Source organism: Mus caroli, unplaced genomic scaffold, assembly GCF_978045245.1.
Source record: "Mus caroli unplaced genomic scaffold, Mus_caroli_1 scaffold_15, whole genome shotgun sequence".
Taxonomy (NCBI): Eukaryota; Metazoa; Chordata; class Mammalia; order Rodentia; family Muridae; genus Mus; species Mus caroli.
Window position 1 is genome coordinate 13,541,291 of NW_028227270.1, and position 12,374 is coordinate 13,553,664.

A 12,374-nucleotide genomic window follows, 5' to 3' on the forward strand; every position below is an offset into this window, starting at 1 on the left:
CAGAAACTGAAGTAAGTGCCTTTATCCACTTAAATATTGAGTTATAACTGAGAATGATCTTAAAATGCTTAATGAAAAGTAAGTTTTCAAAGGCAAAAGTGAGAAGGTTGTAACTGTTTTTTTTGTTTTTGTTTTGTTTTTTGGTTTTTTTTTTTTTTGTTTGTTTGTTTTTTCAAGACAGGGTTTCTCTGTGTAGCCCTGGCTGTCCTGGAATTCACTCTGTAGACCAGAAATCTGCCTGCCTCTGCCTCCCAAGGGCTGGGATTAAAGGCATGCGCCACCACAGCCCGGCGGAGGCTGTAACTGAGTGCAGCATTTCCTCCTTGGTAACTAGGCTTTCAGGCCGCTGTCAGGTCTCACAGACACCAGTGCTGCGATGGTTCCATACAAAAGAGCTTCACCGTTATACTTTGAATTGGAAGGCAGACTAGTACCTCCATAGTCTGGGCCACTTTCACAAGACCAAGACTGCACACACACTATATTCACAACTAAGTTTTCAACTTGACAAGGAGAGTAGACTACCCACTGAAGAAAGCAAATGCAATGCCTCTGGAGAGCTGATCGAGTCAAATTTTCAAAACTTCAAAATACAAAGTAAACTTGTTAAGTGGATTGCTGACCTGAGTCCTTGGAATACGTTGAGTTCAGACGATGGATTTTTTTTTTTTTTTTTTCAGAATTCCGGACCGTAACCAAAGTTTCCTGTTCTAACAGAGCACATTTTTTTTTTTTTTTTTTTTTTTTTTTTTTTTTAAGGATAGAAAGTGGTTACTCAGTACTTGAACGATAGTCTCATGACAGACTGTGGGAGGTTCCACCTTAAGGGAGAACATGGCAAGGACCAGAGGGTGACAGGGAAGCACGGCATGATTCCAGGTTTTTCCTATTCTGAGGAATCCGTGGCACGGGTTAAAAGGATCAAAAGGATCAGTTCTAAGCCTCACCACATCTTGGTGGAAAGTGAAATTCAAGAGAGTTGAGAGAAGTCTGTATTTCTAACAAGTGCTGGGGGGGAGGGGGGATTCTTATGACCTGGCACGTTTGAGAAATGCTGACTAACGCCATGAGCTCTGGCAATGAACTCAAGTTTGAGTCTTTGCTCGACTGGACCACATAATCATTGGCAAAATTCTTTGTGCCTCAGTTTCCTTATTTGATTCTTAGGTAAAGTTGCTGGGGCACTGAGCTATCTGTAAAGGTCCCAGTACTGTGTCTGTGGTCACTCTCGAAAACACAGGAAGACGTTAGTGGCTTGATTCTTTGGGATTTAACAAAGAGAAAAAGAGTTTCCAAACTTTCTCCTCTTTGAAGATGGAACAGTTGTTCTAAACTGGCTAGTTCTCCATCACTCCACACACTACTTTTGCCTGAGTTTATTTGGTAGAAACGACTGGGCTGGAAGATTCCCTGGGCATTTTCCTATTACAGTCATTTCTTATTGATGAAGTGTCATCTCCAAGACCCCATTCTTCATCCCTCTTATCCACACAACATGGAATTATCTGTCATTCCATTGGAGGGGAGATTAATGCTTGGTTCAGAGGTTAACTATGCTATTTGAGGCTTTTATTTCCTTCTAAACAATTGAATTATATTCCATGGAACATTATTGACTTTGGTTATTATACAAAAAAAAAATATCCCAGTATGAAAAATAGCATTAAAATGAGCATAGCTTTGTGTCTGTCTGCAAATGGCTTGAAGTTCCTTAGATCTAATCCAATTTCCATGTCTTGGAATCTTCCTGCTAATGGCAAATTATTGTCTTAATTAGCCGAGATGACTAGTAATAATGATGAGGCAATGCGGTTTTCTTTTCCTGCAGTCCTAAATACTGGGACTGTGTGAAGTTCTGACTACCAAAGAGTAACTTTCAAAACTCATGTGTTAACTTCAGATCCCCTGTCCAAGGGTGTGGGCTTTATGCACCTTTTCTACGTGTGCAGGAAAATTAGTGCTTTGGGGATTTGATAAACTAGTATCTATTCGATTCAAAGATTTCAGTTCTCATTTCTTTGAAATTCATGCTGAATAGCCCAAGCTGGCCTTGCGTGCCTCATCCTCCTGCCTCTGCTTCCTGTGTGATTACAGGCAAAGAAGTGAGAGGAGCCCTGTTAGATCTCAGGCGAGGACTCCACTTCCTTTCTTAGAGTCCTGTGTCTTCCTGCAGGCCTGCTATCCATCCAGCCATGCACCCAGTCACATGGTCCAGGTGCTGTTTTTGGAGCCTGGGAATAGATGGGGTTTTCTTCCTTGAGTTCATTGGTTCAGTGACGGGGAGAACTTTTTTATGGAGTTGACTGGGGAGCCTATCTTCTGACCTCACTGTGATACCAGGTTGAGTCACAGCCCTTTCAGCAGTCTGGTTCCCTACTGTTGCCTAATGGTAGACACCGGACATGGCTCCAATCCTGGTTTGGTCCCTTGGGTAGAGGCCTGGTAGGAAAGGGAAACTGTAAGTAATTTAGTAATAATTTATACGAGTAGCAGGAAAATAACAACCATGAATCCTTAAAATAGAGAAGCAGCAGGAGAAGCAGCCGAAGATGGCATACGTACGGTCACCAAGTTCATGGGAGTAGCTAGCTATGGGGAGAAAGCTTGGTGTAGCAGGGGAAGGGGCTCTCAGAGGCTCTGGAGAAGCAGACATAATCCCAACGGCTCAGAGAACTTGTAACCTGGCAAGAAAGAGAAGACAATAGCTCAGAGCAGGGTGATACTTGGCGCAATGGTCTAAATGTCTTAAGACAGAAAGTAGTGAGGGTGCTTAGAGAGAAGCCACACACCAAGGTGGGTTTTTCCAGAGGAAGTGGCCTTTAAGCAAGTCCTTGAAGGAAGGGGAGGAATTTAACAAATTCCAAGAGGAGAGAGAAAGAGAGAGATTTCAGGCCTCAGGAATGTATTGAGCAAATGTGTGGGGCAGGCATGTCCTGTTGGGACATAACAGCATTCCTGTTGGGAAACTGGGGGGAAAATTCTGTTGCATTTTAGAAGACAAGGCTGGAAAGTTGGGTTTGGTCTTTTGGTTGAGACAGATCATAGTCACTCTGGACTCTTCCCAGTAGGCAGCATAGAGCCATTTCAAGGGACTTGAGCAGGAGGGTGACACCATGGCAGCTGGTGGGGGAGGGGGGGTAGGCTACACAGACATGCCAGCCAGCAACAAGGCCCTGCACAGCAAAAAGAAACACCTGTGAGCAGTGAGAGGGGCTGGGATAGTCAACACCGAAAGTGAATGGGGGTGGGGGTGGGGGGGAGCTGCATCAAAGAAGTTATCAAAGGGGACTGCAGCTTGGGGGACCCTGATAGGTCACCGCGGGGAGACAAGAAATGCAGCGGAAAGGGAGTACTTTAAGTTTGAAAGAGGCGCTCTGACGGTGAGCGCTGTGATCTGGACACGGAGAAGAGATGAGCCAAGGTTTCTGGGTTTGAAATGGTGTTGACTCTCCACGGGGTGTCATCAAAAGTCGATCATAATAGGCTGTAGGATGAGGGCACATTAAAGTTTGGAGGAAGAGAAACAACAAACAACAAATGAGGCAAGAGAGGAAGAGACAGATCAGAGTCCAGAACAGAAGAAACAACAGGATACCAGAGAAACCCAAGAATGAGGGGAACCATTCCAAAGAAGAGTGGGCAGAGTGTCTGAGACCCCAGGGAGATCAAGTAGGGTTAGATCATATTCAGTGGCCCTGGGCTTTCTTTGAATTAGAAAATGAAGCTGGATTGCCCCAGGGCTAGGGGGTATAGTTCAGCCCAAGAGCATTCACCCTGGAGGGCCTATGTTCCATTCCCAGCAAAAACTTAACAAAAAATGACTGGATCCCTCTAGGGAAGGTCCATGCCTTAGATCCAGCCTCTTTAGTTCATTGCGATATCAAATTCTTTAAATGTTAGCCTCCTCTAAAGGTATGTATTTTCCGGTAACGGAAATTAATCCCTCCCACCAACACCGCATCTGACCCTGAATGAGTCATTAATTCTGTCCGAGGACACCAGTTCTGTCCTTTTTAACTTTCTAATTCAGAGATCCGTGGACACGGGTGAAAATGTTCAGCGATCTGTACTGCACACGCTTTTGTCGTGACTTTTTGAGGACAGACTGGGGCTGACCTTTCTTTCTGCTCCGATACTCTAAGTTTTAAAGTCTCTTAAAATTATTTTTAAAAGAGATACAGATATTAAACAACCGGAGGAAAGGGGCTTCCTCTTCCGCTTGCCCATAAAGCTCTTCCAGTTTTCTGTTCGGCTTTTTCCTAGGCACCGAGGAGGTGCCTAGAAAAATACTGGATGAATATACAAAAACATGTCACCAAAATTTTCCTAACAAGCAGCTATGGAAAGTCTGCCAGCGTCCTGTCTCCAGGGACTTCTAGCCTGGGGCTCCTGATGCCCGACATGGATCACGTCCAATGTCTCGGGCGGCCTTCGCTTTGAGTGGGCAATTTTCTTTACAACGCCGATGCGCGCAGTCGCTTTAAATTCAGACCAGGTAGGCAGTGGGGAGTTGCCAATATGCGAAAGTGTCAGAGGAGCGAGGGCTTATCTCCAACAATAGGACAGTATCTCTAACACTGTTTACAGTAAAAACAGAAGGTGGAGCAAGAAGTCAGGGTGTCTAACGTGGTCATTAAGCCTGCGGCTTGGCTGAGATCTAACCAAGCTCTGCAGAGTGCGAAGAACAATGTCCGCAGGGTTCCCGGTTCAGACGGGGACTCGTTTCTCCGCCTCCGCTGGCGCCCGGGCACAGTCTCCCAGCGCTGCTCGCTCGTCCTGCTGCCCTGCAGCGGGAGGACCCGCCGGTCGGGCGCCGCCAATGCTGCAGGGAGCGCAGCGCGCGTCCCGAGCGCCAAGGACTCCAGGTCTCAGCCCCGCCGCAGACTCCAGAGCGCCCGCGGCTGCTGTCCGCCACCGGGCGGCCGTGAGCGACAACCGTCTCGCGATCGAGAGTTTGCGCGATCCTCTCGGCCCGTGTGTGCGCTCTAAGTGAGCGGCCGGACCCCCTGGGTCTGCAGCAGGTCGCGGCAGAGGGCGACTGGGGCTCTGGGGTGAACCCGGGCGGGCCGGCTTCTTGGCCCGAAGGGCTGAAAGAGTGCGAGGGCGGGGCGGGGCAGGGCAGCGCGGCCGGCTCGGGACGCGCGTCCAGCGGCTGCGGGGCAGCATCCGAGCGCTGCGCGTGTCCGGGCGCTCGATCGACTCGGCTCCCTGGCGTGTCGCCGGGCCGGAGCGAACCCGGGGCTCAGGGCTGGGTGCGCTGCAGTTACGCGGGGCAGCCGCGCCCCTTCCCCACCTGGGTCGGCGAAAAGTGAAGTGGAAAACAGTGGCTGAGCTCAGCCCTCCTCCCTTTCCCCCCCTGCGCCGCAGCCACGGCCGAGGGTGGGGGGAAGTTCGCTCCGCCGGGTTGGAAGGAAAGCAAGGCGGCCTGGGCCGCGCCTCCCCCGCCTTCCTCTCGGCCGCGTCCCCGGGGCTTCACGCAGCATTTCTTTGTTTTGAAAGCGCCTCCTCCGCCCAGAGGCTTTTCCCCGCGGGGCCGGCTGAGTGGGGGGTGGGGCATCGAGCAGTCGGCCCGCCCTCCATTTAGTCCGGAACCCTCCCCCCTCCCCGCCCCGCGGCGACCCACGCGGAGCGTCCTCGCTCGGCGGACATCAAAAGGAGGCAGGGCGCTGGAGGGCTAAGTTGAGTAGACAGGGGGCGCAGAGACCCACCCACCCTTCCCCTTGGCAGACGGCCCGACCCCTCCCGCGGAAACCCCGCCTGAGCCCCGCCCCCCGCGTCACAGCAGCCTGACATTCTCACAGCCCACCGGGCACCCAACCCGGGTGCCCCCGCCACCCCCGTGTCCACGGAGCGCTCTATTTATGTTTCAGCCCAGTGATTTGCATAGGCCCCGCCCCCTCCCCTAGGTTCTCCCTATCGGCGCTCCTCCTCGGCGACGTCGTCACGGCCTAGGCCACACCTCCCGTGCCCCTACAAGGAGCGGCGGGCCCTAGATGGCAGCGTGGCGTCGCCACGGCGTGTGCGTGTCGCGCTTCCTTGTGCCGTTTATAGGGTCCCGGCACTTCCGCTGTCGGGTTAGAAGCGGCGCGGTCATGGCGGAGCGCGGACAGCAGCCTCCTCCCGCGAAACGGCTCTGCTGCCGGCCGGGCGGCGGCGGCGGCGGTGGCGGCGGCGGCGGCGGTGGGGGCAGCAGCGGCGGCGGCGCGGGTGGCGGCTACAGTTCTGCCTGTCGGCCCGGCCCGCGGGCGGGCGGTGCGGCGGCGGCGGCGGCGTGCGGGGGCGGCGCGGCACTGGGGCTGCTGCCGCCGGGCAAGACCCAGAGCCCCGAGTCTCTGCTGGACATCGCAGCGCGCAGGGTGGCGGAGAAGTGGCCGTTCCAGCGCGTGGAGGAGCGCTTCGAGCGCATCCCGGAGCCGGTGCAGCGTCGCATCGTCTACTGGTCCTTTCCCCGCAGTGAGCGGGAGATCTGCATGTACTCGTCCTTCAACACCGGCGGCGGCTCCGCGGGCGGCCCCGGCGACGACAGCGGCGGCGGCGGCGGCACGGGCGGCGGCGCGGGCGGCGGCGGCGGCTCCTCATCCTCGCCGGCCGCCACCTCAGCCGCCGCCGCCACCGTCGCCGCGGGCACCGGGACCCCGTCGGTGGGGGCGGCCAGCGCTGCGGACGGCGGCGACGAGACGCGGCTGCCCTTCCGCCGGGGTATCGCGCTGCTGGAGAGTGGCTGCGTAGACAACGTCCTGCAAGTCGGTGAGTCACGGGGCCGCCGCGGGCCGTCGGTCGGTCCTTCGGTCTGTCCTCCTGTCCCTCGGGGGTGGGGGAGGGAAGGGTCTCCCCTCCGCTCCCCTGGGCCGCCCCGGGCCGGGCGCGCGCGGTGCAGCAGCGGGCCACTCGGACGGTCCCCGGAGCGGAGCGCCCATTTCCTCCCGCTGGTCCCCGCCCCCGTCTCCCCGGACGGGCTAGCGCGAGTGGGAAATGAATCAGCAGGACGCGCCCCTCGGTGGCGGGGCGGTGGGTGTCGGCGTCCCGGTCGTCTGTCCCGCAGGCTGAGTGCGGGTGTGCGGGGCGGGCGTGGACAAAGGCGCGGGTGGCCGCGGGGCTCGGGCTGGGGCGTGCGGCGCGGGGGAGGGGGCGCGGGCCGCAGACAATGCCGACCGGGGCGCTCGCTCTGCACTGCCCGGCTCGCGTCCTTTCTTCTGGCGCCGCTCCGCGCCCCGCGGTCCGAGGTGGGGTGGTGGCGATCCCTTCCACCCCGCTCGGCCACCGCTCCGCTCGGGGCTCCGACGGCCGGCCGGCCCCGCGTACTCCGGCAGCTTAAGGTGTCTGCGACGAGCTCCGCGGCGTCCGCGTCCGGGTCCCCGAGCCACCCCGGCCGGGAGCGACGGCCGGCCGGGCCGCTGAGGGGCGCCGCTCGCGCTTCTCCGTCCGGTGAGGCACCCCGCCGCCGGACTTCTGCCTGAGCCCGGGGTTCGGGCGCGGTGCTGAGGGAGCGGGGCAGCACCGCCGATGCCGTGACCCGCGGCCGGCGTCCGCACCGAGGGGCCCCGCGGCCCCTGCGCCGCTGTGCGCCCCGCACCTCCCGGCACTTTGTTCTCCTTTCGGGTTTATTTGTGCCCCTTTCAATTTTCTGTCACCCTCCGAAAAGGGGAAAGCAAACAAAAGAGCCTCTTTATTTCTTTTCAGGGCTTGTAAAGTAGAAGATATTTGACAAAGGCGAGAGAAGGACTTGTGATTTAAAGCTGCACAGCCCTTCTTTCTCTGACAGACCAGGAGAGTTTTCTCAAATCCCTCTGCCTTCCGCGGGGCTTTTCTTTTTCTTCTGATTCGATATCTTTTCCAGCCATAGTTACGGGAACGTTTGAACTGGATTGAAGTGAACAATGCTGCAGCGCAGCCTCCCTGTCCCCATATTTTTCCTCCGGATTGCTGAAGGCGTATTTTATAACCCCCTCCCACTCTGGTTGAAATTGTAGGGATGAACCCCGAAGCAAATGAATGAGGAGAGATAGATTTGAAAGGCTGTGTCTGCCTCTGTCCGTCTCTCTCTCTCTCATTTTTAACTTGATCTTTTCTCTCTATGGTTCAATCTTTTTATCCTTTTCCTTGGGAGTGGAGTGGGGGTCTGGACAGTGGCCCCGACACAGAAGATTTGTTTTAATCCTGTTTGGTTAATTTGAATTCTAATGTAATCTGAAAACGTGATTTTCTGCATGGTCATTTATTTCCAAAGACAGCCCTCAGTGTTGCTCAGCACCGTTTCCCTCTAAGAGGGGGGTTGGTTTTTGAGGCTATCCGTCTTTACCCCCACCTTTTCCCCTTTAAAATCTAATTAACATTCTTTCTAGTTACACTGCCCCCCCGCCCCCCCCCCCGCCCACCTTCTCCTCTTTCCCTGCCGGTTTGAAGCTGATTGAATCAAATGTATGGTCTCTGAGTATAACTAACTGGAGTCTGAATTTTTATGGCTTGGCTGGCAATGTTGCGTCGTGGCCCCCCGCCCGCCCCCCCTTTCCCCTTGCTGTGTTTGACTCTGCTTGTGAGCAATGAGGAATGACAGGAGAGCACATAGGGAGGGTTTCTTGGCTGATTGCATTTAAGCCAGGAATTCACTGTGAAAATAAAGCCAAGGGGCGATAAATAAAAGATGCAATCTTCTCTAGGAGACAGACACACAGCGTGGGCTTTGCCTGCTTTCATCAGTGGAAGAGGCTAGAGTGAACGGCAAGTTGTAAAAGAAAATAGTAACTTTGTCAGTAGTCGCCAAAGCGGGAGGGCCGCCACTTGAGTGAGTGCAGTTGGCCAGTGGACTTGAAGAGGCATGCATACTTCTAGTACTGTTTGAAGACTTGACCACCTCTTGGAAATACATATGTACTAAACCAATGCGGTACAAATTGTGGAAAACAACGTTTTTTACCCCTTTCTTCTCTGAGTTCTGCCAGTTTCTTTAACATCCAAGTTTTCTTACTTGTGCCAGTGAGCGTCGAGATGGAAGCCTGTTAAACAAATGTCTGGCAGCTGGCACTGTGAGCTAGAAAAGGTAGAACCAGGTTTTGACCACCTTTGATGAGTGGGGAGGCCAGCTAGATTAAATATCTAACTTAGCATCAAGTGGTGGCTGGAGTTAGTATACTTTAAGAAGTTTATAATTGTGATTTGCTGTAGAGTCACCCCTCCACTCCCCCAAGTCAAAACCAAACCAAAACCAAAACAACTCCAAAAACCCGAGATGGAAAAGAACAGAATACTATATTGATGTCATTATAGACAGTTTTCTGCTGTTGACAATTTGGGTTTGTACAGGAAGTGTTCCTGAAGGCTGGTCACATAGGACACTCTCGTTGTTGGCCTTATCTTACAAGCTTGTCCACAGCTTGAGCAGCAGGGAATTGGGCTTGCTAGAAATGAAGCTTGTTGGGTAGATTTTCAGAAATGCACTAAATTTTTGCACTGGCAAGCGCTATTGAATTATTAGATATAAATCACTGTATTTAATAATTGCTCTTTGGTGGATATAGGGAAGTTTTATAGAAATGTGTTTACTTACTTTTGCTAAATTAGGATGCTTTTTGTTAAGAAGGGTCTCTGTTGGTCTGTAGTCTCAATCTCAGTTAAGCAAGAATTTCCGAGATAACACCTGAACAGCTTCCCCCAGGTTTTTGTCCGACCCTCTTGTATATGACTTAAAATCAAAGACAAAGACAGATTAATTGGAAAAAAATCTTTAAAAGTTTTCTGTTGGTCTGAAAACATCGTAAAGCAAGTAAAATCTTTGGAGTAAATATTTATGGCATGTTTGACCAAAGTTAGGCATTTATAATCTATAGGATTATAGATGATTGTGATAGTGTCCAATAAAAGTGCTCTGTATGAGAACGCCCACTGCATGTACTTTGCAGCAGTGAAAACCTGGGCTCATTCTCGATATCTGTCAGATAGGATTTGGTCAAGAACTGATTGGAGTACTATGCAGCTATGAACAAAAGCAAATTTTAACAGAGAGGTGATCTTTTACAGTAAGTAGTTATGTCAAGTGTGATGGCTCATGACTTTAATCCCAGCACTCAAGGTGGGGAATCTCTGAGTTTAAGGGTACCCTGTTCTACATTGTGAGTTCCAAGCCAGCCAGGACTATATATATTAAGGTCTTGTTCCAGGAAAAAAACAAAACCCAAAACAAAAACTACACACAGGTTTAAAAAACAAACAAAAGACTTTGGCCCAGCAGTGTCTGGAGAGGGGTTGAGTGGACTGGCAAGTCTTAGAGGATTCAGTTCTCTCTTAATGCAACCACGGTTTCAGAATTAAAGACGATTAATCTTGGAGTTATAATGTAGTTTTGGGGGTTTTTGTCCTGTGTGTGAAGATTATTCTTTCTGAGGGATGGGTATGTATTTTTTTTTTCAAAGTTTATTTTGATTACAGTATTTTTTAGAACCAAGGCAAACTTAAGCACAACCAGAGCCCTGTGTGTGAGAAGGAAGGAGTTTGGCTATTTCTTTCTTTGGTAGTTGCTTTTGGGAGAGAAAAGTACTGCTTGCATTTTATTAATAGATTAGCTCATATATTCTTTTTTTTTTTTTTTTTTGCTGGGGGTGATGGAGTGAAGACAGGAAAGTACAAGGAGAATATGTATTGAAATTAAAATGAATAAAAATTTTAGTCAGTTAATATATTGACCTTTACTAGAGTGTTTTTATTTTCTTCATTGACCAAAGATGACTGTATAAAGATGAGATTCTAAATTCACTTTCAGAGTTGAGTGTATTTTAGATGTCTGTTTTATTGCACTCACTTTCAAGGGTGAAATAATAGGGAACAATTTTGTATAGCACTGTATACTAATTTATTTTTGCTTTTCAGGGGGATTAAGAGCAGGGACAAGGGAGGCAAATGCTCTACCACTGAACCATACCCCAGCCTTTTGGTTAGGGAGCAAGTTTATTGAGTGCAGAGAAGAGGACATTGTGGAAGCATTCACATGTGTTTGTGTGTGACGTGGGAGGTTGGTTTGCAGTTTTTCAGTACCTGCTAGGTGAGGAGTGCTTGGTGTTTAGTGATGCTTCCATCACTGGTATTGGTCCAGTGAAGAACTCTCTCTCTCTCACCAGTGGGCTCAGACACAGATCCAAGGAGGGAGGGAGGAGATGGCTCAGTCAGTAGAGTGCTTGGTGAACAAGCAGGAGGACATGAATTTGGACATTCAGTACCCCCATAAAAAGGATACATTTCTTACCCCAGCATGCAGAGGGCAAGAGCCAGGGGGATCGTTGGAGCTTATTGGACAGCCAGCCTTGCTGAATTGGTGAGCTCCAGGCTCAGTAATAAACCTTATTTCAAAAAATAATATGGAGAGTAATTGAGATGCATACTCATTGTTGACCTCTGGCCTCCACATAGGTATACTCAGATGTATACACATTCACATGAACAATGTATACATCCCATGGCTATACACACACACACACACACACACACCAATACGTCAACAATACTGGAAGATGGACTTGCAGACTTTGGTTAAGCAGCCGTTTCTATTTTTGCTTCAGCCTTGCTGTTGTTTGTTTTTCGTGCAAGGGGTTGAATGGAGTATCTCTTTGATGCTAGGCAAGTGTTCTACCATAGAGCCACATCTGCAGTCGGGCCTTGTAATTCCTTGCTAAATAGTTGTGTTATGAGTACACTCTTGGACTGCAGAGGCTGTCTCTCTTTTTTCCCCTTTTGTGTTAAATTTCAGTTCTTTGGAAAGCGCTAGGCTTCAATGCTATTCTTTTGGAAACATCAGGATGCCTGTGAGCCATGGCCTTTAATGGAAGAGAATTACTGCAATTAATCAAACATTGGAGCTTCTTATTCTCTTAAGTATGTCCTTGTTGCATTTAAGATGCTCATTTTGTCATTGCCAGCCGCTTGCTGTCTCCTTCTTTGCTCTGATGTTTCATAAGGAGAAATGCTGGGCCAGGATCTCCCATCACACTCATGCTTAGCATTTAGTTAGGGATGTGTGATTTCTGCTGGTAATATGTGCACAGAACAGGATGGCTTTAAAGAAAGCAATCCCTTTTAAAAGCTACGTGATTGGTTTGGATCTTCACTCTTTCTGTTTTTGTGTTAGACTGTAAATTTTCTTCAGTGCATCAGAATGAGTTTGGTATCTCGAAGAAGCCTACTTTAACATACATGTGATAAAACAACTCATTTAGTGTTAGGAACCTCATTGGGGAGACATTCAACTCCAACTGCCATGACTTAAATTGTTAGGCTAAATGGGACATACAGTCTTATTAGGAAATGTGATTGTCTTAGAAATAAAGCAAATGACATTTTCATTACCTTTTAAATTACCATTGCATAACTAAAAACTTTGCTCAGTGAAA

The 12,374-nt window shown here is 50.4% G+C and overlaps 1 protein-coding gene across 1 annotated transcript in view; it reads left to right on the forward strand.

The window, feature by feature from the left end:
- The first annotated feature begins 5,993 nt into the window (after window positions 1-5,993).
- Window positions 5,994-12,374, forward strand: part of Zswim6 (zinc finger SWIM-type containing 6) — a 163,732-nt gene continuing 157,351 nt past the window's right edge. The window contains exon 1 of the mRNA XM_021180894.3: window positions 5,994-6,747. Coding sequence (XP_021036553.2) covers window positions 5,994-6,747 — 754 coding nt within the window. The remainder of the gene's footprint in view (window positions 6,748-12,374) is intronic.